The 27869-nt window shown below is 52.5% G+C and overlaps 1 protein-coding gene across 4 annotated transcripts in view; it reads left to right on the forward strand.

Moving 5' to 3' along the window:
- DPP6 (dipeptidyl peptidase like 6) overlaps positions 1-27869 on the forward strand; it is a 960318-nt gene that overhangs the window by 909383 nt on the left and 23066 nt on the right. For all 4 annotated transcript variants that reach the window (XR_011566384.1, XM_070788461.1, XM_070788459.1 and 1 more), the window contains exons 17-18: positions 17725-17772; positions 25968-26066. Coding sequence is in view for 3 of the 4 variants with exons in the window: in XM_070788461.1 (XP_070644562.1) it covers positions 17725-17772; positions 25968-26066 (147 nt within the window). In the remaining variant the exon portion in view is untranslated. The remainder of the gene's footprint in view (positions 1-17724; positions 17773-25967; positions 26067-27869) is intronic.

A 27869-nucleotide genomic window follows, 5' to 3' on the forward strand; every position in this document is an offset into this window, starting at 1 on the left:
CTTGGGGAAGCTACAGACTCTGGAGGCTCCCCCTGACCAAAGTGTGTGGATTCAGAACCCGGACGCTGCTCTAAAAGTCAGTCGGTCACCCTGTCCTTTCCCACCAGCAAAGCCACCGCCCGTGTGACAGCCGAGGATGCCCAGACACCCAGCCCCTTCCTCCACAGGTGTGTGGCCCAGGGAGCCAGGAGCAGAGCCTGCCTTCCATCCATGCCTGCGAAGTCCAGGTGCCCGTGACAAGTGTTTGTCACCTCTCATGCGCTGGGGAAAACTGATCTCATTGCTGATTGCTTTTCACGAGACTCTCCTCTGCAGACCTGAGTGCACTGAGCCCCAGCGAAGCCCCAGACACAAGAGGGCACTGCAGCCCTGCGTTTAGCGCCTCTTCCTAGACCCGCTGCAGGGTCAGGTTTCTGGTGATTCACTGGGCACAGCCCGGTGTCCGCTGAAACCAGCGTCCGAACTGCCTCGTCTGAATATGTCAGACCACCCAGTGGGCCACAGGGGACCGACCAGTCCACTGCAGGCAGGAAGTCTTTCTTTGGTGCCTGCTAGGTGCCAGACTTGGGCTGAATGCTGGGCATGCAGACGTGAGCAAGGCAAAGGCTGCCCTCAAGTAGCCCAGCGTCTGCAAAATTACCAGCTGGCCGAGGGGGCAGAGGAGCATGGAGGGGAACCGGCTTGTCAAGCACCTCTGCTGGAGGTGGGCTGCCTGCCCTCTGGCTCCTGGTGACTGGCAACATCCGTGTACCTGGTAGTCAGTTAATGGTCATTAACTGACGGCTGTTAAGCTTCCGAGCTGAGCAACAAATAGGCTCAAATGACCAAAGGTTATCACTGAACATACCTATGGAAAAAGGACTTTTCTTTACTTCATGGGTGAAATAAATAGTCCCAGTGGCCTTTAGGACTGGCTGAAGTGGGTGTGGATGATCTGAGCTGGGGTCTGGACCTTCAGAAGCTAGGTTCGCCTGTCTGTAGGTGGGAGAGCTCTGACAAGACTTGAGTCTCCACTCCTAACTAACCCCTGTCTATGCTGTGAACATGGGATCGTGATGTCCAGGGCTAAGAGGTAAAATCTCATCTGTTAACTGGAGAAAGGATCATCATTCGTGGAGCCTGGAACGTGGATGAATTCAAGTGTCAGTTGCTCAGTCGTGTCCGACTCTTTGTGACCCTATGGCCTGTAGCCCACCAGGCTCCTCTGTCCCTGGAGTTCTCCAGGCAAGAATACTGGAGTGGGTTTCCATGCCCCCCTCCAGGGGATCTTCCCAACCCAGGGATTGAACCAATGTTTCTTAAGTCTCCTGCATTGCAGGCAGATTCTTTACCACTGCCGCCACCTGGGAATCCCCCAAGTACATTCTAGCCGTTTTGTTCATATCACCATTTGGTTCCAGAACAACTCTTTACGAGGAAGATGCCAAGGACCAGCTAATAAAGGTAACCTTCTGAACTCCAATCAGCTAGACAGTGTTGCTGCGAAGATGAACACTGAGGTTCACTGCCCTTTATAACTAAGAAATATATGTTCATGAGCAGCCACGTGGATGAACTGTGCCTGCTGTCGGTCCTAGCAATACCACAGGCAGTTCTGCACCTCAGTTACTCGTCTGTGAAGCGGGGATATAGCACCTACTTCACAGGGTTATTTTAAAGACTAAAGTGACTAACGCCACTGCATGTAAAACACTTAGAACAATGCCTGATGTGGTGATCGTGGTGAATTATGACGTTGTTGCTATTCTTGTTTTTATTATTATCATCACACTGGTACTACCAAAGAGGGAATAGTCAGAGGAAGTATCACAGAGAAGACACTGGAACTGAGCCTTGCAGGCAATGCAGAGGTTTAGAGGAGACTAGGTGAGCAGGGCATTGAGGGAGGTGGGGTGAGCAGGCACAAAGATGTGAAACAACACAGCTTCTGTTCTAAAGAACAAGGCATTGGGGAGGTGTGTGTTGGGTGATAGGAGATTGTCTGAACAATCTTTGATTGTTCAGAGGAGGTCTTTGATTTCATGCCAAGGGTTTCAACTTTGTCATGTGGGGATTGGAGAGCGACTCGAGGGTATTAATCAGAAGAGTGCCAAGGTCAAAACTGTGTGGGAGTCCTCGGGCAGAGGTGAGGAGGGCAGTGGTGAAAGTGTTGCCATGGCAGTGGGAGGTGGTGAGAGATGCTTCTGCAGGTGTGGAGAAGGAGACTGCTGAGGAATCAGATATGGCAGTGTGAGAGAGTTGAGTGTGGGCTTACCAACCTTTAAAAGAAGTGGTCTCCTTGTTCTCCATCCTTGAGTCCAAAAGGAAAAACAGGAAGCTCTGTATCCACCAAGTGTCAGGAGCCATAGGGGATCAGCTCCTGGTTACCCCAATACCCACAGTCAGGTGGCACCCCACCTCACAGATCCTGCACCAAGAACTGAGGCCTCTGCCCTCAGGATGCACACGCAGCACTTGGCGAGTCACTCCTGCTTACATGCAGTGGACTGACCATGAGTGGTGAGGGGAAGAGACACAGACTCTGGTGGTCAGCAGGGGCAGAAGAAGGCAGACCGAGGGGCACGTTAGAGTCCCACCGGCCAGAGTCCTCCAGTCTGAGTCAAGACTTGATCAAGTTCAAAAAAAAAAAAAAGAAGATAAAATGTAGCCTGTCCTCATTGGGATTATAATAAAAGCCTCATTTCTTTGCATTCTGTAATTTGTCATCCAAATAAGTATCATCCTTCTCAGGAAGCTGCACAACTTGTTCTGACAAGAGGCTATTCCTCAGAAGAATTTAGGATATCCCTTGCAGTATGACCTTCTTGGACCAGGCTCCCAAGGAATCTGTAGTTCTTCCCTTAATAATAGACTTGGTTTTTGACAGTTATTGTAATCATCAACCTTAAAATATCCTTTGTTACATAATTGAGCTCTAAGTGATCTTTTGCACTTTTTAAAAACCAGAGCTAACATCTAAAAAAGGTAATTGGGCAACTTTGAGGTTATTCAAGAGAACAGGCCACAGCCTCTGCACCTCAGCATTTCCCAAGGCATACATCCTGTCCATGAATACTTTGTCCTTCGTTTATTCAGCAAATATTCATTGACCACTTACTGTGAATAAGACACTGCACATTTTCTTTTGTGGGATACAGAGTTGTATAAAATGGGTTCCTAATCCAGTGGTCATGTATGGATGTGAGAATTGGACTGTGAAGAAAACTGAGTGCTGAAGAATCGATGCTCTTGAACTGTGGTGTTGGAGAAGACTCTTGAGAGTCCCTTGGACTGCAAGGAGATCCAACCAGTCCATTCTGAAGGAGATCAGCCCTGGGATTTCTTTGGAAGGAATGATGCTAAAGCTGAAACTCCAGTACTTTGGCCACCTCATTCGAAGAGTTGACTCATTGGAAAAGACCCTGATGCTGGGAGGGATTGGGGACAGGAGGAGAAGGGGATGACAGAGGATGAGATGGCTGGATGGCATCACTGACTCGATGGACGTGAGTCTGAGTGGACTAGTCATAGAACTATCTAGTTCTGAACTAGTCCCAGAACTATCAGATCACAATACCACCAGATAATAAGAAGTATCATCACAAGTGTGAGAGACAGGACAGTACAGGAGCTGTGGGAAGTGGACTCGTAAGAGGCTTGACCCCAGCCTGGTCCAGATCCAGCTGGAACATGCACAGGGGTGAACGCAACAGCCAGTGTCACTATTTCTCTTGTAGTTTGCCTAACCTCACAGAACTGGTCAAACTAAGCTCCTTCCTTCGCATTCGTACTTTGTATTCTGTGAATTATGCTAAACATCTAAAAACTTCACCCAGGGTGATGCATATCGGGCATGAAAGTTCTGCTGTACTGTAGCTCAAAGGCAGAAGAGAAGTGAAAGGCAAAGGTGAAAAGGAAAAATATATCCATCTGAGTGCAGAGTTCCAAAGAATAAGGAGAAATAAGAAAGCCTTCCTAGGAGAACAATGCAAAAAAATAGAGGGAAACAATAGAATGGGGAAGACTAGAGATCTTTTCAAGAAAATTACAGATATAAATGGAGCATTTCATGCAAAGATGAGCACAATAAAGGACAGAAATGGTTTCAGCCTAACAGAAACAGAAGATATTAAGAAGAGGTGGCAAGAATACACAGAATAACTATACAAAAAAGATCTTAATGACCCAGATAACCATGAAGGTGTGATCACTCACCTAAAGCCAGATATCCTAGAGTGCCAAGTCAAATGGCCCTTAGGAAACATCACTACAAACAGAGCTAGTGCAGGTGATGGAATTTCAGTTGAGCTATTTCAAATCCTGAAAGATGATTCTGTTAAAATGCTATATTCGATATGACAGCAAATTTGGAAAACTCAGCAGTGGCCACAGGACTGGAAAAAATCAGTTTTCATTCCAATCCCAAGGCAATACCAAAGAATGCCCAAACTACTGCACAATCACACTCATTTCACACACCAGCAAGGTCATGCTCAGAATTCTCCAAGACAGTCTTGAACAGTATATGAACCAAGAACTTTCAGATGTTCAAGCTGGATTCAGAAAAGGCAGAGGAACCAGAGATCAAGTTGCCATCTGTCAGAAAATTTTTCATAGAAAAAGCAAGAAAATTCCAGAAAAACGTCTACTTCTGCTTCATTGACTACAATAAAGCCTTTGACTGTGTGGATCACAACAAACTATGGGAAATTCTTAAAGAGATGAGAATACCAGACCACCTTACCTGCCTCCTGAGAAATTTGTATGCAGGTCAAGAAGCAACAATTAGAACTGGACCTGGAACAACAGACTGGTTCCAAATTGGGAAAGGAGTACATCAAGGCTGTATATTGTCACCCTGCTTATTTAACTTATATGCAGGGTACATCATGTGAAATGCTGGGCTAGATGAAGCACAAGCTGGAATCAAGATTGCCAGGAGAAATATCAGTAACCTCAGATATGCAGATGATACCACCCTTATGGCAGAAAGTGAAGAGGAACTAGACAGCCTCTTGATGAAAGAGGAAAGTGAGAAAATTGGCTTAAAGCTCAACATTCAAAAAACTAAGATCATGGCATCCAGTCCCATCACTTCATGGCAAACAGATGGGGAAACAATGGAAACAGTGAAAGATTTCATTTTCTTGGGCTCCAAAATCATTGCAGATGGTGACTGTGGCCATGAAATTAAAAGACACTTGCTCCTTAGAAGAAAAGTTATGACAAAGCTAGACAGCGTATAAAAAGCAGAGACATTACTTTGCTGACAAAGATACATATCGTCAAAGCTAGGTTTTTCCAGTAGTCATGTATGGATGTGGGAGTTGGACTTTAAAAAAAGCTGAGCACCAAAAAATTGATGCTTTTGAACCGTGATGTTGGAGAAGACTCTTGAGAGTCCCTTGGACATCAAGGAGATCCAACCAGTCCATCCTAAAGGAAATCAGTCCTGAGTGTTCATTGGAAGGAATGATGCTGAAGCTGAAACTCCAATACTTTGGCCACCTGATGTGAAGAGCTGAGTCATTTGAAAAGACCCTGATGCTGGGAAAGATTGAAGGTAAGAGGAGAAAGGGTAGACAGAGGATGAGATGGTTGGATGGCATCACTGACTCAGTGGACATGAATGAGTTTGAGCAAACTCCGGAAGATGGTGAAGTACAAGGAAGCCTGGAGTGCTGTAGTCCATGGGGTTGCAAAGAGTTGGACACGACTGAGTGACTGAATAACAACAAAAGGCAGATAGTTCCTAAAACCTAACACTTCTGTGGATCGATTTCCCAAAGATGCTAGCTGACTTTGGGGAGCATACAGAGGCCCCTCCCATTTTATTACTGGGGTGGTTTCTCTTACTTTGCCTGTGATGTGCCTGAAATGTGACATGTAATTTCTCGAGCAAGAGGTCACATGTGACTGTGAAAGGGTAATGTGACACTTTTCACCACCATTTGTGAGCAGGTGAAACCACCCCTGATCTCCGCGAAGCCCTCTGAGTGATGCTCCTTACCCTGCCGCATGGGACGTATGGTCACTTTCAAGTGGCCCCATGAGCCTGGATTGAAGCAGGACTCAGTGCTGTGAAGCATGGCAGGGAAACCCCCAAATCCCACGCTCGATGTCAGCTATGACAAGGTTTCAAAGTCAGACACAACAATATCCATCTGCAGTGTTGAGGAGGAAGTCACATCTTTGGAAACAAACATTTTCATTCTCTGCAGTAGTTCTGTGAAGCCTGGCTAGCCCCCTCCTTATTTGTCTGATAATATCATCTCAACGTATGAACCTTGTGCATCAAGCATACATAATTCACAAACTGGCAAATAAAGAGATCCGGATGCTGCTCCCAGCAGGGCCGTGGCCCGTGTTCTGCGCTGGCTGGAGCCTTCCTGCACTCACCCAGCTGGCCGCTGGCCTTTGAACCATTCATCCGTGCTCAAGAGATATTTGGGCCGTGATCACCAGACTGCCTGAGTCTCTGTTGTTCATATACCATGAGTGTAGCTTCTGGTGGGAGTTATGTGCACACAGACTCCTCTGAGGACCCAGATGAGAGCAGTGAGGACAGGCGCTGTCTCTGTGGTTTCCTTTTAGTCTGATGACTTTTTTCTTTTCCGGTCCGAGTCATTTTTCATCACTTTATTCTCATCCGTCATTGTCGCGTCTCTCCATCCAGTCGAGCAGGTCTAAACTCATGTTCTGAAATGAATAGGACTGGAAACCAGAGACAGAAAAAAAAATAATTATTTTCTGTTTGCAAGTCTCTGATGTACTTCAAAGCTTTTCTGTTTATAATTTGAATTTCTCCCCGTCTGGCAGCAGAATCTTTATTGACCAGAACTACCTTACGGGTTGGTTGTGGACTTGCTTGCTTCAGTGTGGTTATTTTCCCACTTGGAAACAATATAAACTTGGAACTCAGATTTTTTTTTTTTTTAACTTGAGCCAAAACAGTTGCCGGGGATCAGCCCCGGCTGATCCAGGGTATTCGAAGGAGAGACGGCGTAGGCGAAGATCAGGAAACAATTGCTTAAGTAAATGTTAATTAAGGATATAAAGAGTAATAGAATGAGGATAGCTCAGTGAAGAAATTCAGTGGAGAAAAGAGGCTGAAATAAGGATAGCTCAGTGAGGAAATTCAGTGGAGAAAAGAGGCTGAATAATTCAGCCAGAAGGTAAGAGAAAGAACGACATGGTGAGACCAAGTTTCGGTGAACAAGGCCCGCACTTTATTTTTCAAAGTAGTTTTTATACCTTAAGTTATGCATAGAGGATAATGGGGGAAGGGGTAGAGTCTTGCAGCAAACCAGGCTTTCTTCCTGCAAACTTATCATATGCAAAAGCTTAGGTGATTTGCATCATCTTCTGGCCCGGAGGCCTGTTAACATTTTAAGACCTTTTCTTCAAAAAACTTATTTTTCTCTAAAGGTGATTGGTCAGGAGCCACCCTCCAAAAGCATTAGATAAAGTTGCATTCCTACAGAGCAAAGGTGTGGTGGGCTATAACAAGAAAAAGAATTAACTCAAGGGTCCCAGGTTACAAACATTAAAGCTACTACTTACACCAATTATATTAATCAATACACTGCCAGGGACACAGCAGGTAAGGGATATGGAGACTTAGCAGCAAATATTGGCCCAACAAGTGAAAATCCCTTCACCAATACAATTTCTAATCGATCTTTTAACTACTCAAAAGAATCTGTGTTTAGACAGTTTAGAACATCTCCTGCCTCTCACAGTTGGGGGGCTCTGAACAATCACATGTGGCCGGAAAAACCTATTCAGGCAGGCTAGAGGATTTCCAAAGGAGTTTGTAGGTTAAACACTGTCACACCCAGGAATTATTAACTGGAGCTGTAAGCTAACTCTTTTTTCAGAGAGAGGTAGTGGGGGACAGCCCCCCGTAAAGTCAGAGGTGTAGGTGAAAGCACAAAGCAGAAAGTAGGCAGACTCTGGTTTTGGGGGTAGATGCTCGAGAATTTCCAGGGAGACTCCTGAGGCTTGATCCCGCCTTTGCGTATGCCAAGCCTCCTTCCTCATGACCTTTGCCAGGGGCGGAGCTCGCTCCCTGCTCTGTCACTACCCAGGGTTTCTAAAAGACCACACGTGATTTTCATGGCAGTTGTGTCTTTGTAAGCAAAGGCTGAGCAAACAGAACTCTTTTTGCACAATTTCAGTTTGAGCAAAAGGGACAGCAGCCGAGACACACTTAACCTACCAAGGACGCAAGAAATCTCAGGAAGGGGCAAGGAGGCTCCTAGTATTAGTAAATATTTTTGTGACTGCACACGTGTGTTCACAGGTGGCTGCTCACATGAGTCTAGGCGTGTGTGCATGAGTGTGTCCATAGGTGAACACATGGAGAATCAAGTGTTTAATGAATGACCTGATTGACAGAGGCATTTACAGTGGAACATGTCCTGTGTCCTAGGACAAGCTGAAAGGGGATGACAGGGAAGGGATGCTGAGAGGGAGCAGACAGGTGGTCCTGCTTCTCCATCGTCCCCTTCCCGCCCCTCCCCGCCTTCTGCGTCAGGCTGAGAGCAGCGCCTCCTTCCGGGCACAGGTGTGGAGCGTCTCCCCTCCCCAGGGTCCGCGTTTGTATCTCACAGGGAGGCTGCAGTTGATCACAGCATCCTAACGCCTGTGCAGACAGGCTGCCTCGGCTCCTGGAGCCGGTGAGGTGAGGCAGCACGCAGCCCGGCACCTGACAGGCACCCAGAGTGGTGGCATCATCATTTTTACTGTTCCTCTTATTAAGAATAGACCTTAGCCACCCTATATTCCACAGCTGGGATCCAGGTGAGAAACACCCCTTGGCTGGAACCACAAGTATCTGGAGGCCGAGCTGACCCAGACAGGACTGGGGACCACGTCCTGACTCCTGGGTCCATGTGCAGACCTTGGGACGGCGCACCTTCTTCTGCCCATATCCCTGGGACCTGGCCCTGCTCCCTGAACATGGTAGAGTCTCCATGTGTGTTTGTCGGGTTGAATCACATGCAAAGTAAGAAGAAACTGCAAACAGGAGCTGTTGGAAGGATAGCAGGTGAACAGAGTGCTGTCGGATTCTGACCGTCTAGAGAGACTGGGGCACAGCAGTCTGTGCAGAGACAGGCGGAAGGGAGGGGCTGTGGGCAGCAGTGACGAACACGTGAAAGCTTGCTGCTGTTCAAAACAGCACATTTAATCAGGTAGCTGTTGGCTGGATGCAAGTGAGATCATTTGGAAGAGGAAGAAAAGTAAGGAAAGCCAACTTAAAACTTCAATGGTGAAGCCCCTCCGAAGGCTGTTTAGTAAAGGTGTCCTTAATTGTTTAAAACGAGTGTGGCAGGCTCCCCTTTCAGCACTGCAAGCTCCCCGGGGTCATGTGTGTGGGCCTCCTGTGCTTCTTGTCCTCTTACAGAAATCCTCAGCAACACTAACCCAGGTCCGGTCAAAGGATCACAAAGCCCAAATATCTTACTCCGAATTGGGAATCTCCTGCTTTTTCCCCATTTCTTGTGAGTTTGTTTTGAGTTAGGTGTTTTCCTAAATTACCTGCAAATTTTTAGGAGCCCAAGCATCATAGAAATCTCAAAACAATGAGTGATCTTAAAATTCACACAGAGCCGTGGGTTGAGGCTACCTGGGCCAGAGGAGCGTGCGCGATGGCATGGGAGGAGGAGGACCCAGTACCTGGACCACAACGCCCGTGGAGCCGGGGGTGGGGCCTCACAGAGGAGGGGTGGGTAGTTGGATAGGATTAGGTTATAATTAATCCGTTTAAATTATACGTACCAGGCTGCTTTTTAACTTCGGTGTCCACCTACAATGCAGAAGACCCTGGTTCAATCCCTGCGTTGGGAAGATACCCTGGAGAAGGGAAAGGCTACCCACTCCAGTATTCTGGCTTGAAGATTTCCATGGATTTTCTAGTCTGTGGGGTCAGAAAGAGCTGGACACGACTGAGCGACTTTCCCTTAATGTAGTTTTTACTTGTGTTGTTTCTGTTCAGCTATTCTAAAGAGTGTGACCTGATGTGTGTGCTCGGCCTTATCCGATTCTTTGTGACGCCATGGGCTGTAGCAGGCTCCCCTGTCCGTGGGATTCTCCAGGCAAGGATACTGGAGTAGGTTGCCATTTCCTACCCCAGGGGCTCTTCCAATCCAGGGATCAAACCCGGGTCTCTTGCATCTCCTGTGTTGGCAGGCAGATTCCTTACTACTTCACTACCTGGGAGCCCATTCTAAAAAAAATACTAGATATTAAAATGACAGGAAAGCTGATATGGTTGTGACGTGGCTCTCAGAAAACAAGAGAATACGATTCAGACCCTGTAAGTAAAGATAGCTACCCTTGGTGCTTAGAGAAAAGGGCTGGGGGCAGAGGGGTTGCTGAGTATCAGCAAGGAAACCATGACCTGAATAAAGCACAGGACCCAGAGGGTGGTCTTAGGGGGTCCTTCTTTAGCTGAGTTTAAATTTGCTGCCTTGATACATGACAGCCAAGTATAAGCTTAGGAAGCCGTCCTTCATGAGCTGCTAACCCACTCAGCAAACGTTTTGTTCACGACATTGAGTCCCAGGTTCAGAAGAGGTACTGGGATGACTCAGATCCCCGGCCCGAAGATTCATGTGTGTGTGTGTGTGTGTGTGTGTGTGTGTGTGTGTGTGAGTCTCTGTGTGTGTGTGTGTGTGTGTGTGTGTGAGTCTGTGTGTGTAGTAGTGGAAACTTGGTAGGAGCAGTTTCGTTGTGTGTGTGTGTGTGTGTGTGTGTGGTAGTGGGAACTTGGTAGGAGCGGTCATGTCTTTCGAAAGTGGCTTTCACGGTGACGGTTGCTGCTGGTGCCGAGGGCGCCTTGTGAGGCACGTCAGGACGGATGCAGGAGGAGGATCTGCAGCCGCGCGGTGGAGAGCAGCTCCCCCGCGTCTGCGTGTCACTGCTCTTTAACGCTGCACCAGTCCATGCACCTTGCTGGTAGATGTCTGTATTGTTTATAGTGTCCATCTGTAACCAGTAAAGCTGCTGAGAATACTCCTATAAGATAGAACTAACTACTAAATAACGATCGCAAGCAGCAGTGTGACTGAAGTGGACCGTGCATGAGACGGGCAGTGTGCAGCCCACACACATGAATTGCACAGACAATTGTCCAGGGTCAACCCACTCAAGATTTGGAAAAGGTAGGCCAAAGCAACACCAAGATAAATACGTGCCTGTAAGGATGGTAAAAGCAAACACAAACAAAAAACCCCACACATGCCTTTTTTAAGTTAGAGCATAGACATCTGTCTGCCGTTAGCCGTAGGCTGACGAGACCATGTGCTCTGGCATCTCGGTCTCTGCTCAGTGTGCTCACGCCCTGCTGTTACCAGACCACCCTCCCATCACACGTGGTTCACGGCCCCTCCTCTGGAGAGGTTTTCCAGCTCCATCGTCGAGGGCACCGGAGTGCGCATGAACTACGGCCCCAGGCATTTTTCTGGGGCTCCCTCTGGTTTCCCGCAGCCGTGGGAGCGTAGCTTCCGGATGAAGGCTGCCCTCTCAGCCTGGATCCCAGAGGATGACCAGCGTGGCCGCAGCTGACCGGTTCCCACAGGGTTGAACTCCTGTTGTATTAAAGCACCTATATTTCGGGGTTTTGTGTTTGAAACCACGAGCTTATTTAGTGAAGACTGACGGTACGGCCTTTTTAACACAGCAATTGCAATGCCTTTAGTGAGCTTATCCGGCACAGTCTTACCTGTGTGTGAAGACACGTGTTAGAGGATTTCTGTGACGGCGTTTTCGCAACAACAACAAAACCAGAAGGAAACAGTGTGAACACCCATCAGGAGGGGGTAGACCAAAGACGTGTGATGTGTCCACACAACAGAACACTATACATCTGTCTGAAGTGCAGGCTTACCACTCGTGGAAGTCATTTCCATCATCGTGGTATTGCGGCATCTAGCATGATGTTTCCATGTAACATGGTACAGTGAGTCCCCTACATACGAACTTTCAAGTGTCAAGCTTTCAAAGGTGCACACGTGCGCTCCATCAGCATCAGGCGTGAGTGGCCCTGCAGCTGGGCCTCCCTCTCCCGTGGCTGACCGTGCTTGGGCTCCACCATCTCCCGCCTCCCCCCCTCCTCCAGTCGTTCCCGCCTGTTCACGGATGCCAGCCGCTGTGTGCCAGCTGCTGTGCTGCACCACTGTGCTTTTCAAGGTACTGTCCTATGAGATTAAGCATATTTCTTTATTTTTGTGTGTTTTTTAACGTATTATTTGTGTTAAAAGAATTATAAACGTATTACAGCGCAGTATTATGTAGCCCAACTGTGTCAGTTGGGTGCCTCAGCTAACTTTGTTGGACTTACAAACTGGACTTAGGAACGTGCTCTCGGAGTGTAACTCGATCGTATGTGTGGGAAGTATTTTCCACATTTGCCCGTGTGCACAGGTGTCCTCTACTCATCTCCTGCACTCTGCGGTCTTCCCCTGGGTGGACAGACTGCGTTCATGGGGTCCCTCCCCTGCCCACGGCTAGCCGGGCAGCTCTTGCTCAGATGCAGTGGCGGTTAAGAGTCGTCTCCATGCCTCCGTGTGTCCACGCACAGGGCCCACTCTGACATGGGGCATAGTGGTGGGACCCTCTGGTCATGGGTCAGGCATCGTCAGGTTTCACAACTGTGGCTGAATCTTCCCCCCTAGTGGCTATGCCCACTCACCTGCTGGGCGTTTGGCCTCGTCATCCTGCTTTTGTCAGACTAGATTTCAAGGCAGTTCAAACCACTGAGGTGTGCTGTGTTATTCCATATGTGGCGTATGTATTATTGTTAACACATTTTTGTTGTTGTTGACTCGCTCAGTCGTGTCTGACTCTTTGTGACCCCATGAACTGCAGCACACCAGGCTTCCCTGTCCATCACCAACTCCTGGAGCTTGCTCAAACTCATGTCCATCAAGTCAGTGATACCATCCAACCATCTCATCCTCTGTCATCCCTGTCTCCTCCCACCTTCAATCTTTCCCAGCATCAGGGTCTTTTTCAGTGAGTCAATTCTTTGCATCAGGTGGCCAAAGTATTGGAGCTTCAGCTTCAGCATTAGTCCCTCCAATGAGTATTCAGGACTGATTTCCTTTAGGATTGACTGGCTTGATCTCTTTGCTGTCCAAGGGACTCTCAAGAGTCTTCTCCAACACCACAGTTCAAAAGCATCAATTCTTCGCTGCTCAGCTTTCGTTATGGTCCAACTCTCACATCCGTATATGACTAGTGGAAAAACGCATTTTTGCCACATGATATTGTTTGGTTACCACCTATCACATGGCAATCAGTTCAGTTCAGTTCAGTCACTCAGTCGTGTCTGACTCTGCGACCCCATGAATCGCAGCACACCAGGCCTCCCTGTCCATCACCAACTCCCAGAGTTCACTCAAACTCATGTCCGTTGAGTCGGTGATGCCATCCAGCCATCTCATCCTCTGTCATCCCCTTCTCGTCCTGCCCCCAATCCCTCCCAGCATCAGAGTCTTTTCCAAAGAGTCAGCTCTTCACATGAGGTGGCCAAAGTATTGGAGTTTCAGCTTTAGCATCAGTACTTCCAAAGAACACCCAGGACTGATCTCCTTCAGAATGGACTGGTTGGATCTCCTTGCAGTCCAACGGACTCTCAAGAGTCTTCTCCAATACCACAGTTCAAAAGCATCAATTCTTTGGCGCTCAGCCTTCTTCACAGTCCAACTCTCACATCCATACATGACCACTGGAAAAACCATAGCCTTGACTTAGACAGACCTTTGTTGGCAAAGTCATGTCTCTGCTTTTCAATATGCTATCTAGGTTGGTCATAACTTTCCTTCCAAGGAGTAAGTGTCTTTTAATTTCATGGCTGCAGTCACCATCTGCAGTGATTTTGGAGCCCAAAAAAATAAAGTCTGACACTGTTTCCACTGTTTCCCCATCTATTTCCCATGAAGTGATGGGACCGGATGCCATGATCTTCGTTTTCTGAATGTTGAACTTTAAGCCAACTTTTTCACTCTCCTCTTTCACTTTCATCAAGAGGCTTTTTAGTTCCTCTTGACTTTCTGCCATAAGGGTGGTATCATCTGCATATCTGAGCTTATTGATATTTCTCCCGGCAATCTTGATTCCAGCTTGTGCTTATTCCAGCCCAGCGTTTCTCATGATGTACTCTGCATATACATTAAATAAGCAGGGTGACAGGCGTACTCCTTTTCCTATTTGGAACCAGTCTGTTGTTCCATGTCCAGTTCTAACTGTTGCTTCCTGACCTGCATACAGGTTTCTTAAGGAGCAGGTCAAATGGTCTGGTATTCCCATCTCTTTCAGAATTTTCCACAGTTTATTGTGATCCACACAGTCAAAGGCTTTGGCATAGTCAATAAAGCAGAAATAGATGTTTTTCTGGAACTCTCTTGCTTTTTAAATGATCCAGCAGATGTTGACAATTTGATCTCTGGTTCCTCTGCCTTTTCTAAAACCAGCTTGAACATCTGGAAGTTCACGGTTCACATATTGCTGAAGCCTGGCTTGGAGAATTTTGAGCATTACTTTACTAGTCTCTTAAATACACATGGAAATGATAAATACTAACTCCAAGGTAAGTCAACCTCTGGGAAGGGAGCAGACTGAGATTAGGAGACACAGGTGATCTCAAATCTGTGTGTTAGATTTTATCTTTAAAAAGTGAGGCAATGTGCTATAACTTAAAGATTCGATAAAGCTGCATATTTACATGAAAGGTTTTTTTATGTTTGAAATAATTGCTTATTTGTAAATTTGACCACCTACACGCAGAGAATACTTGAGTGGGTAGCCTTTCCCTTCTCCAGGGGATCTTCCCAACCTAGGGACCAAACCCTGGTCTCCCACACTGCAGGCGGATTCTTCACCAGCTGAACCACCAGGGAAGCCCAACATGCAGCAAACATTTTAGGATGTTTTAGAGTCATTCAGGTTACTTCTGGAAAGTGGGGTGAGAAGGACCTTTTACCTGTCACTTTATTCCTTTCTGTGGTGTTCGAATTTTTTCAGAAACATGTACCAAGTTCACTAAGCTTCCCAGGGGGCTCAGTGGTAAAGAAACCATCTGCCAGTGCAGGAGACATAAGATACTCGGGTTCGACCCCTGGGTTGGGAAGATCCCCTGGAGGAGGGCATGGCAACCCACTCCAGTATTCTTGCCTGGAGAATCCCATGGACATTGGAGCCTGGCGGGCTGCAGTCCATGGGGTTGCGAAGAGTCAGACACGGCTGAAGGAACTTGGCACACACGCACGCATCAAGTTCCTGCATTTGAAAATAAGAAGGGTCCCATCCCAGCTCGACAACTTCCCTGCTGTGCTGCTGGAACAGAAGACTTAAAGCTCTCACAGCCTGTGTTTTCTCATCTGCAAAATACAGTTGGAAGCACCTGCTTTGCAGAGCCGCTGGGAGGACTAGGAATTATTCATATAAACACATAGCGGAGTGCCTTGGACACAGTAGGCACCAAATAAATAATCACTGTTTACATTATTAATAAGAATGGAGGGTGCGCTCTGTTTGCAAACATACCCTCCCCGAAATGTGCGGAGGAAGGACACGCAGCCCATCTCTCAGTACCTGCTCTGTTCTCCCCCATGCGCGCCCAGTGGGGAAACCGATCTTCCAGCCTGAAAACTTCGTTTGACCCAACAATTGAAACCCACCACCTGCCGGCGCTTAGCCCCCTTCAGTGGGCGCCATCCCTTTTGGCTAAATGCACAGAGTCTCCCAACCCTGCTGCTCCCTCCGCACCCTGGGTCAAAGGCGCCTGGTTCCGCAAATAAAAAGGCAGGACACCCAGTACCACTTGATTTCAGATAAACAACAAATGAATTTTTAGTCGTAAATCCCAGTACCACCTGGGACATATTTATACTGAAAATACGTATTGTTTATGTGGAATTCAAATGTAACTGGATAACCTGCATTTGATCTGGCAGGCCTCCCTATGGGGAGATGGAGGAGGGGCACCTCGTGGGCCAGGCGAGGCCCCGGACCTCCTGGACTTTGTGTCTGGGTCCAGTCCCGGGCAGGGGACAGGCAGTCCACGGCTGACGTGGCCGCTGTCTGTCTCAGCCCTGCTGGTCCGGGGGTGCCCCCCCGGCTGGAGCAACCCCTCGTGCCTCTCACGGCACCTCGGACCCCATGGCTTCTCTCTGCATCCTCTCCGGGCCCTGGACTAGGATTCCACTCTGCAGTCTTTGAGCGTGGCCGGGGCTCTGAGCTTTGTGGTGGTGGGACCCACGCAGACCCCCGCTCGCAACTCAACCCCTTGCCACCCGGCCCCTTGGAAGTGGGCAGGGAGTTCTGATGGTGATCCCAGGGAAACTGCCCAAATAGTCTGAACCCCCAGCTTAGATGCGGCCACCCCATGAGCTCAGAGCACCCCCGAGTCTCCTGCCCAAGGCAGAGGAACAGCAGCCCCGGCCCTCCAGCCCCCAGGACACATCCATCCCCCTCTGCCCACTGCCGCCCACCCGCCTTCACGCCCTCTCTCCCTGCCGTCTCCCCAGACCACCAGGGCCAAGGGGCAGCCCCCCGGCTCCTTCCTGTGTGGTCTGGGGTCCTTCGCTCAGCGTTCAATCCACAGATATGTGATCAAGCCCCAGTATATTCCAAACACCATTCTAGATGCTGGAGATAATGGCAATAAATAAGACCAAGTTTCAGAATTTGTTCATACAAATTCCAGGGCTTCTGTTCTAGTGCAGTTGAAGTGAGCAGTGAACACATATGCTGAAAATCCATACTCTGGGGTCCTGATGTCACGGCAAGAGGCAGCGCTCTGTAAAGAAGAGGGGGAGGGGGCTGGGCAGAGGGGGTGGCAGTTTCTCTTGCATCGGGAGTTGGGGGCGTGGAGGAGGTGTGTGAGCAGAGACTTAATGAAGACAAAGCCGTGTCTGGGAGCAGACTTCAGGCAGAGAGGACAGTAGGCTGGGGCGGGGGTGGGGAGCAAGCCTGGCGTCCCTCGCGTCCCGCAGGAAGGCCCCCCCCTCCAACCGCCCACCACACTACCAGTTGGAACAGGAGTGGAACGGGAGTGCAGAGAAGGCACAGAGATGGGCTAGAAAAATCCACGCCTGCCTTTCAGTATGCCTTCAGAATATCTGAAAAGTAAGCTTTTCTCTTGCCGCACTCTCCTTTTGCTAAAGAGGGTAACAAAGTTGACCTACAGACTCGACCCACAGCTGGCCAGGCCCTCTTCTCACTCCAGGCCTGCAGCTTCGGGACAACCTAAGAGCAGAAAGCTGCATCAGGGAACAGGGAAACACAGCTGAACACTTGCACAGTGATCATGTTACTCTAGAAGTGTTAACCAGGCATTCCAGGAGACGAGGAGGGGAGGGCTTCCCCGGGGAGGAGCCAGCAAGGCAGCCTCGATGCGTGACTCAAGACAGAGGCAGCAGATTGACCGGAACTCAGTGCAAACGATGCAGGACTGGAGGGCCACAGGGAAGTTGTAAGGGCATCGATGTTTTATGTCATTGGGACCTTCTAAAATCATACCCTTCTACTTGGGTTCCTTGTAACTGACATGGATGCAAACTTAGGAAGACATGCCCTTAACCCCCAGGGACCTGGCCTCTGCCATCCACGCTGATGACAACCCCCCCGCACTGGGGCCGGGCGCCCAGAGCCCTGAGGAGCATGTGGTAACCAAGGCTTGGTTCTCCTTCGTTCTCAGCTAAACTCATGGCCTCCTTGTCTCTCTACCCTCTGCAGGTCCTGGGGTCCCCACGGTGAGCGTGCACAACACGACCGATAAGAAAAGTAAGTGCTCTTTGGTCTTGTCTTAAATCTCCCTGCGACGTGGGGCTGGGAAGCAGAAAGGCTTCAAGAGATGATCCAGGCACAGTTTCTGTTTGGAGATCGCGATGGTCATGTCCTAGCAGCTCCAGATGAACCTGCATCCCCAGTACTGTTAGGTGCGATGGACGTGAAGATCTCCCAGCCAGTGAGGGCGCGCAGGCCCGCAGGCCCCTAGGGCCCAGAGGCCGCCTGGGGTGAGCCGACCTTGTCTGCGACCCCATAGGCAGAGCCCCGCCGGAGGCCGCAGGGATGTGCACAGACAGTGCTGGGCTCTCCAGCCGGGCCTGCCGCGCCCTCCCGGCTCTGAGAGCCCCCCACCGCTGGCTGAGGCTCCGTGGACGCCTCCAGCCCATCTTCCTCTGTGGTCTGGGGGCACCTGCCTGGCACAGGGGTCTTCGCCTCCAGGTCGCTGCAGCGGTGGAGCTTCCCAGAGACTCTCAAGGACCCACACACCTTAGGGTGACCTGTGCACATGTATGTTCACACGAAAAGGTGGAAGTGATGGGAGGAGGCAGACCGACGGGAGAGCTCAGAAGTTAGGCACCCTCGGCCTTGGTCGCTCCCTGCCTCGGCCCTCCTCTGCCCTAATCCCCCAGGAGTTCTGAGCCTCCATTCCCCCCGATCTGCCCCCCTTCCTGGGCGCCAGCACCCCCGTTGCACCAGCCCTGGCGGGACCCTGCTCAGCACCCTCCCTCATACAGCCCCAGCTCACACAGTTCCTTTAATTCTCTCGGCAAGGGACTGCTGCTGTCTCAATGGCAGAGTTTCAGGCGCCAGGGAGAGTTGGTTAGGGGGAAAGTTTCAAAAAGGAGATGGCCAGCAGCACATCTAGACAGAAATCCAAAATTAAAGATCAATAACAGTGAACTCAAAAGTAAATAATTAAATCATTTAAATACAAAGGGAAAAAAAGCCAGAAAATGGATGTGAGAGTGGATGGATACAGAGTCCATTCCTTATATATATTCATTAGTGTGCTCCGCGCCAGGTGCTGACACCACAGGAATATCTAGGGGGGCCGCCTGGAAGATAAGACCTGGAGGTCGCAGTTCCCATGGTGCATCAGAGCGGGAGCGTGGACTTCAGCCTCCAAGCACTGCAGTGGGGAGCCTGCGGGGGGGTTTTCCTGAGTGTTTAACTCCTGACTCATTTGAAAAGACCCTGATGCCAGGAAGGATTGAGGGCAGGAGAAGGGGACGACAGAGGATGAGATGGTTGGATGGCATCACTGACTCGAGGGACACGAGTTTGAGTAAACTCTGGGAGTTGGTGATGGACAGGGAGGCCTGGCATGCTGCAGTCCATGGGGTCACAGAGTCAGACATGACTGAGCATCTGAACTGAACTGAACTAAGTCCTGACGGGTCTCAGGTCGGCTCCGGAGCCTCCCGTCCCGTCTTGTCCTCGCTGCGTCGGCGCAGAACACAGTGCCCCCGGGTTTGGGTCCGTGGAGCTGGGCGGGCTGCCCCCAGGCGGGGGTGGGGCTGATGCCCTGGTTCCTGAGCCTCTCCTGGCCCGAGACGCAGAGAAGGTGCTTGGGAAGCCCATCAAAGCCTCCTGGCGCCTCTGCCGAAGTCCACACGATATGCCTGCCCCACCAAGGCTGCACCATGACCATCTTCCAGAACCAGGGCAGGTCTGGAGCCTGGAGACCTTAGGAGTTGAGGTGATGGAGACAGTGACCCGGGCCGGCATCACAGAGCCGGCCACGAGCCGGAGCCACTGCTGCAGGTTCTCTGCGTGTTCTATCCCGTCTTCCCTCGCTGCCCGGGAGGCAGGCTCCCATCACCCCAGAATTGACGAGGAGACCCGAGGCAGAGGGGCACAACTGGCGTGTGCCCAGCCGGAGAGCGCTGGTCCCGCCTCGAGCCGGCAGCGGGGGCTCAGCCCGGCCCCCACCTCAGAGCACAGCACTGACCAGCGCAGCCTTGCGGCCAATGTGGCCAGGGGGCTGCTCAGCCCCAGCAGCTCTGTCCTGCATCCACCCCGAGACAGGCCAGGGCAGGCAGGCTTCCCCCCACCCCCACCGCACACCCCAGCCTCCGAGCTGGCTGGGCAACCACAGCCTCATCCTCTCCCTGCTCCAGAGACCCTTGCCCTGCAGTGAACCCCGCTCAGCCTCAGTGTGCAGTTGAGGGGGGCGGGGGGAGCTCTGAGCAGGGGGCAGATTCTGGGGGAGGGTTCTGCAGTCAGCAGGACTGAGCCCTTAAACTGCACCCTGAATGCTTAATCCCCGTTGGGACCATGCTCACCATTTTTTACATAATCAAGTGACCACCTAATATCAAGGGCTGGCCTCCCTGCGGCTTCCTGGACATTCCTGGGCGCCCATCTCACAGCAGCTCACCTGAGGTGAGCTCAGTGAGGGCCAGACCTTATTCATGCAAGCCCGAGCACGAGGTCGTGACCTTGGGGCCCACTCGGTCGCTGGGGGCCGAGGCCTTTGTTCTGCTGTCACCTGAGTGACCTGCTCACAGCCACAGCCTCCCGACGGTCCCTCCAAAAGCCGCCCCAGTTAACCTGACGCAGCACCGAGTCCCTGCTGGTCTTTGAGCCCCAAGCAGAGCCCAGGGCCACCCCACTCGTCTGGAAGGCGGTTCCGACCGGTATGCAGATGGGGAGACAGGGGCCTCCTGCCCGCAGCCTGTGGGGGCCACCTGCCCGCAGCCCAACAGCCTGAGGGCAGCAGGCCCTGAGGATTGGCCTTCAGAGACACTTGGGGAGCCTGGTCAACCAGCCTGTGGCCTGCATTGTACGACAGCCCCAGGCAGATAGGCCATGGCAGGCAGGGCCCCAGAAGGTCCCGTCCATCTCTGAAGGCAGCAGCCGTTTCCCAGATTCCTGCCGCACTCTGGAACTTGAAATTACTGTTTCAGAATTCTTTGCCTTCCCCCTCCTCTGCCCCTTGACCCCAGAGCCACCCTGGGACTATCTGATTTCTTTCCCTTTAGAAGATCTTCTTTACAAACAGAGCCTGCGGTGTCACAGATGTGACTCTGAATTATTTAGAAGCTGTTTCCTGAAGAGCGTAATTGTGGTCAGGGCCGGAGTGCACTCGTTAGGTGCTGGGTGTTCAGGCCGCTCAGGCCCTGGGATGGCAGAGCCGACACAGTCGTGTAAATAGACGCTTCGAGGTGAGCGTGAGGGGTGTGAGCTTGGGGAGGGGGTGTGATCCAGGTGCAGAGGACCACCAGCTCCCCTGCCCCCCCAGCATAGCCCAGCCTGGGTCCAGAGCGCCTGCAGGCAGGCACAGCATGGTCTGCCCCTGACGGCACCGACAGCATCGTGACCGCTGCTCCCGGAACGAAGTTCCTGGGCTGCCCGGCGTGGCTCCTCCCCCAGAACTCCTGGCCAGCATCTCTCCCTCCCGCTCCCTTCAGTCGGCTTTTTACAAAGAAGCAAAACCAGCTTGCGTGGCAGCTCTTGTTTGAGACCGTCCCAGCCAGCGGCCGTCTGGGCCAGTCCACCTGCTCTCTCGTCCTCTGCCTGGTGGCCACCCCGCCCTCCCCTCTTCCCCCGAGTGACCACACGGGCGTCAGCTACACCATCAGGCGTGTCAGGAGCTGGGACGACCGACGGGGAGATGTGAGGAGGGATCAGCACGAGTGCGCCCGGCCCCACCGAGCCCAGAGTTGCCCCCAGGACTCTGGAGGGCAGTGGGTTGGAGGCTCTGTGTCCACCGCTACCGCTTCCTGAGCGAGAATGGGGCTGACTGGGTGGGCCACACGTGGCCCCTCGTTGGTGCCAGTATTATAAACACACTCCATCACTCTGCCTCCAAATTGCTGATGATCCTTCTGGAGAGAAACAAACGCAGCAGACAGAACAATGACCCCCAGACCGTGTGACCACCTTTAGGATTGCATCTGTGCCACACTGGGCTTGAGCTGCGCATCCCCGGGTGGGCGGGCCACCTCTGGGATGCCGTGGTCACCGACGCTACAGGGACAGCTTCCTGAAACACGCCAGGAGAGGCCCGGAAATCCAGGCGGGTGGCCAGACCCCAGTGATGGGGCAGCACTGCCCAGACCGAGCGACCTCCGTGCCGGCCCTGCCCTCCTGCCACTGGCAGCAACCCGAGACGGGGAGGGCAGCTCTTCTGTCCTCCAGCCCAGCGGCTCACTGGTCACTCAGGCCCCCAAATGCAGCCAAGTGGTGATTCCACCAAAGACCTGAGCCAACTGGGTCCCGGAACAGCCATGGCCACACGGCGCCTGCACGCGGGGGCCCAGCTGGGAGGCAGCCCTCGTGAGCCACCCGGCTTCCTGCAGGCTCACCGTGTCCAGATCTGATAATAGCTAATTCCGTCAAATATTAGAGGGGCTCACATTTAATTAAGGAGCGGCCATTTGTCTGCTCCTGACGGCAGGTCCCCACGGCCCCCACGTCAAAAGAGATTCCTCGGGGAACAAGCGCGTCTTTTCTTATTTCCTCCGCCGAGCCCCTGCCCTCTTTGAATGCAATTATGGGAACAAATAAAATGGCTTAACTCAACTCCCCGGTGGGACAGCCAGCTCTCTGCTGATAAAACCGGTTGTGTGGGCAATCATTAAATGAGAAATCTAATATTTAACTAAATTTAATAGTCTGTTGCCGTGGTGCCTTTCTCTGAAGGGTGGGATTTTAATACAGAGGGACTAGCTATTCACACGCCGTCTGCCGAGGCCGTGTGCCGTCAGAACGCCGTGTGCAGTTAGAACACCGGGGGCTCCGTGGCGAAGCCATGGCTCCCGTGCCCAGGAACCAACCAGAAGCTCCACGTTCCGGTGGCAAGTCTGTGTTCTCCTTAGGTCCACACGAGCCGCGCTCGCAGGCTGCATGTCAGCCTGAGCACAAAGCTGCTTCAAGCTTGGCTGGTGTCAGCAGTGTCAAATTCCCATGCAGATGCGTGGAGAGGGTGACAACCAGCCTTGAGTGGCTGCTCCAGCTCTCCTGCCTGGTGATGTCTGCCCATCCAGGTCGCCCCCCTGCCACCCCCCCGGAGCTCTGTCCAGCCCCAAGAAGTGGGAGCTCGGAGCTGCTTCTCTGACAGCAAAGGGCCCAGCCCTGCTCTTGTCCCCAAGGATGCTCCTTCTGTGTTCCCGCTGATGCCCTGTCTTCGTGCGTCTCCATCCCTCTGGTCTGACCCACAGCCCCACCCGCGCCCCTGAGCCCCCTAGCTGCCCTCTCCCCTGGGCTTCTCTTAAGCAGACACAGAGGTCCAGATCACGGGCTGGAGGGCTGAGGCTTCTAGAAGACCCTGTGAGGTCCGTGCTCCGGCTCCTACCATAAGCTTGGGTTTGGATAGCATCAGTGAAATTAGAAGATGCTTGTTTCTTAGAAGAAGAGCTGTGACAAACCTAGACAGCGTATTAAAAAGCAGAGACATCACTTTGCCCACAAAGGTCCGTATAGTCAAAGCTATGGTTTTTCCACTAGTCACGTACGGATGGGAGAGTGGGACCACAAAGAAGGCTGAGTGCCAAAGAGCTGATGCTTTCAAACTGTGGTGCTGGAGAAGACTCTTGGAGTTCCTTGGACAGCAAGGAGATCAAACCAGTCAATTTTAAAGGAAATCAACCCTGAATATTCACTGGAAGGACTGATGCTGACACTCCAATACTTTGGCCACCTGATGTGAAGAACTGACTCATTGGAAAAGACCCTGATGCTGGGAAAGATTGAAGGCAGGAGAAGGGGATGACAGAGGATGAGATGGTTGGATGGCATTACTTACTCAATGGACTTGAGTTTGAGCAGGCTCTGGGAGATGGTGAAGGACAGAGGAGCCTGACGTGCTGTAATCCATGGAGTTGCACAGAGCCAGACACAGCTGTGCGACTGAACAACAGCAGTGAATTTCCTCAGTTCCCCAAAGTAAATAGTAACTTGGGTGCTCAAGCACTGCCAACTTTTAAATCAGTTGGATTAAAATGTGCTTTCGTTTTGTTTTGCTTGGTGTGGGAAGCAGGGGTTAATAGGCCTCGATTGCTTCGACTCTTAGCACCAAGAGATCTGACCACCAGGACCCTCAGAGCCCCATGGTGTTTCGGAAACCTCCCAGGGGGACCACTCAGTCCTTCCCACGTGGGAGAAGAAAGGAAGACTCGGGCCAAAACCCAGGCTCAGCTACTGTGAAGACGCATCATGTCCCGGGCGTCAGTCAGATTTCCACAGACAGGTCGAGTCCTGCTACTGGAAACTGGTGTGTTTTGTCCCTGGGAAGCCCGGCGTGGGATGGGGCAGCCCGGCCAGTGACCGAGTCTGAGAGCTGGTGTAGCATGGACGTGTAGGGGACCCGAGATTGACGGTGGGGGCTTCTCGCGGAGTAGGTGACCTTTGACCTGACGGAGAGGAGGAGCCAGGAACACAGAACAGCAAGTGCGAAGGCGCGGAGGCAGCAGAGAATGTGGAAATGACATCATTTCCATCGTCTGGTGGGGCTACCTCCAGATCGTCCTACCCTGAGAGTGAAATAATTAATACCTCGTAAACCGGCTCCTCTGTGTGCCGGGGACGCTGTGTTAAACGGCCGAGGCTGTTTGGACTCAGGGAAAACGACTGCTCTCTGCTCTGTTAGGACCGTGGGGTGCTCTCGCCACACTGAGGTCGGGGGTCCCCTCCCCTGCGTGTCTGTAAGACCGCAAGGTCGAGAGGGTGCCACCTCCGGGCTGGGTCTCCAGGTCCCCGAGCTGAGGTCAGATCTGCCAGGACCTCCGGGCTTCACAGGCGGTGCTCGTGGTAAAGAACCCAACTGCCAGTGCAGGAGACATTAGAGGTGTGGGTTTGATGCCTGTGTCGGGAAGGTCCTCTGGAGGAGGAAATGGCAACCCTCTCCAGTGTTCTTGCCTGGAGAATCCCATGGACAGAGGAGCCTGGCGGGCTACAGCCCATGGGGTCGCAACAGTCAGACACGACTGAAGGACTCAGCGTGCACACACGACTGTTTGGACCTCCGTGTGTCAGCACAGCCCGTGTGGACACACCTTCCCCTTCTCACTTTATACAAAGGACTGGGCTTCTTGCCTGCTGGGCGGTGGGGTCCAACCTCACCATTTTTAAAGCTAGTTTCACCATGTCTCCCCTCACTGTGTCACCAAAGCTAAATACCCAAATACGTGCTCAGCAAACTCGTGAAGCACCTTCTGTCTTGGTTCTTGGCTTGTCACCAGCCCTGGGAACTTGTGGTCGCCTCTGCCCCCGAGGAAGTGTGGGGGTCCTGCTCAGGGTGGTCCCCATGGCCCCACAGACAGAACACTCAGTGCTGGGGGTCCTAAGTGCTGGCTCACCTGTCTGGCCTGTTCATAAAAGCAGTTATCAGCTTGCTTGTGAGATTAGGTTCTTCTTTAATGGTTCACACCCATTTCCAAGTGACTTATCTACCCAAAGGTCGAGCCCCTTGGAGATAAAACTTCCTTTCGATGGAACCACGAGTTGTCCCCAGGTAGGGTTGGGGGAGAGAGGAGGAAAGAAGTCACGTGTCAGATGGAGCAGTTGAGGGGAGGGCCAGTTCTGCAGGGGATGGAAGAAGGGGGCTTTTGCAGGCACAGGGTCCCTGCCAAGGCCTTCATGAGCTGGCACAACGTAAGGGTCTCAGAGCAGCCCCTGAGGTGCAGGGAAGGGTGCGGCCACCTCTCTGGCCTGGAGGGAGACAGGCCAGTCCCCCTGTACCCAGACTCACACGGCCGCGCAGCCACCTCGAATGAAGGTCTCCGGGGCCGGGCCACCTATGGCTAAGGCAAGAAAGCCAAGTCCACCTTCCTGGACAAAGTGGCAAAGGTCACCTCCAGCTCCTGTCCTCTCTTCCGGTGTGTTATTGTGGCCACTCCATTTGGAAACCACTTGCCTTGACAGACATGATGTCAGTTCCCAAAAAAACAGCAGTCCTGAGACCAGTCACACCCCCAAAATGATTCCCGTGTGTGAGAAATGCCGTGGAGCATGTCGGGGGCAGGGGCGCCGGGCACCGTGGAGGAACCCACCTCCCGCCCGGAGCAGCCGGGCTGACCTGGACTCGCCCCTGTCCTGTGACTGGGCTTGGGATGTAACGTCTGTGGCTCTTGGCTCCTGCCGTGGATGTGTGATCCTGTCCTCTGATGTAGCAGTCAGGAGGCACGTGAAACGCCAGGGCATCCGTGAGTGGGGATTTGAACGCATCATTGGTCTGTCTGTTTCAGAGATGTTTGATCTAGAGACCAACGAGCACGTACAGAAAGCCATAAGCGACCGGCAGATGCCGAAAGTGGAGTACAGGAAAATCGAGACTGACGACTACAGTGAGTGCTTCAGGGGAGACAGCCTCTGTGCGACCGCGATCGCTATGCCAGCGGGGCGTGGGGGGGCGGGGCGGGGGCCCCCAGTGTGGGCCCCAACTGCCCCCTCACCAGCCAGGGGGACCCAGGGGAAGCCGACTGTGTTCATAGGCAAGACACTCGCTCTGTGCCAGACAGAAATAAACAGGAGCGGTGATTTCTGTCCCCCGGAGGCCGACAGTTTAGACGTGGTCCCAGATGAAAATTCTCTCCTTGGCGGGGAGCAGGCCTGGACACCACCCAGGGCAGAGGCTTCCCCCAGACGTTCCCTTTCTGTGCCACCGATGCCCTTACTGCCCGTCAGCTCGCCTCTCCGTGTTGCTCAAGGGCTGGGGGGCGTCCTCGCAGCTGGAGACCCACAGCGAAAGGCTGGTGGCTGGGGCGGCTGGAGACCATCAGCGCCCTTCCTTGGCCTGTGTCCTTCTCCCTCTGAGCTGTCTGTTCAGCCCTTCAGTGAGTTTCATGAGCTTGTCCTGCGGCAGGCACCCCTGAGAGCCCCGGGGCCCGGCTGGATGGGACCCGCGCTCCAGGCGGAAAGGGGGTCCCGGCAGCTTCGTCAGCTCTGCGCACGGCGCCCTGCTACCCAGGCCCAGGGCGTCCACCCTGGGGCCTCAGTCCCCACAGCACCGTGTCCCTCCGCGCTGCCTGTGTGGGGATGACACCCTTAGAAGCGGGCTGGTTTCAGGTCATTCAGACCGCGAACCTCGAAGTCATTTTTGAGTCACCCATCCAGGTACCATCTGCTCATTGTCTCTGAGGTCTTGGGAGCTAACTTGGAAGGTCGCCAGGGATGGATGGGAAAGAGTGATGCCTGAATGCAGGCCCTGGGGTGGCGGAGGGAGGGTGGCCAGAGCCTGTGTCTGTCTCCCCAGACAGCGTCTGGGAGCTCCTCGTCGTCTGCCCTTTCCCTTCAGTGGGGCAGCGGCTCGTCACGGGGGCCCGTGAGCCCTGGAGTCCTGTTAAGCATCCCTATCAGATGGGGCATGCCGGCCTGTGAGCCCCTGTGGGCAGGATCCGAGGCTTCGCCCACGGAGCACGATCCAGAAAGCTCCCCCGCCCCACCCAAGACTCCACATTCCATGAAGCCAAGTCCTTCAGAGCAGGAAGGCAGGGCCCAGGGGCTCCAGGGAGAGCAGGAAAGAGGACTGGGGTCCCGTGGAGCTTCCAGCAATGTGGGCTCTGAAGGGGCTCCTGGAGTCTCTGGTCGGCAGAGAAGAAGGGGGCATCCATCCAGGGAGGATTCTTGGCGGAGTGAGGAGGCTGACAGGTGATTCCACGTGGGGTCCTCACCCCCCATCTCCTTCACCTGCATCCTGTTGTTGGGCGCATGGAGTCATATGGTACTGGGAGCGTCCTAATCATTGCTGGAGGTGTGGGGGGAGATAAAGGGGGAGAGGCATGGGGGGAGATACAAGGGGGAGAGGCGTTGGGGGAGATACAAGGGGAGAGGTGTGGGGGGACATACAAGGGGAAGAGGTGCGGGGGGAGAGATGGGGGAGAGGTGTAGGTGGTGGGGAGAGGTGCAGGGGGCAGATACAAGGGGGAGAGGTGGGGAGGGGGGACTAAGCTGCAGCAGTGACCTCTCCCTGGGCCCGTGGGCACAGCTGGTTGCTCTGGCCCCACACGTGCTCAGTGTGTTGGAGGCCGATGGAGAAGAAACCAACCCAGGAGGAGTGTGAGTGGAGGCTGTGGTCATGCCTGGCGGGGACATCTCTGCCCACCGAGCCAGGGCCACCCCACTGTCTCTCCGGGTCTGGATTTCCCCGA

The sequence above is a fragment of the Bos indicus genome, chromosome 4, assembly GCF_029378745.1.
Source record: "Bos indicus isolate NIAB-ARS_2022 breed Sahiwal x Tharparkar chromosome 4, NIAB-ARS_B.indTharparkar_mat_pri_1.0, whole genome shotgun sequence".
In the NCBI taxonomy this organism is placed as follows: Eukaryota; Metazoa; Chordata; class Mammalia; order Artiodactyla; family Bovidae; genus Bos; species Bos indicus.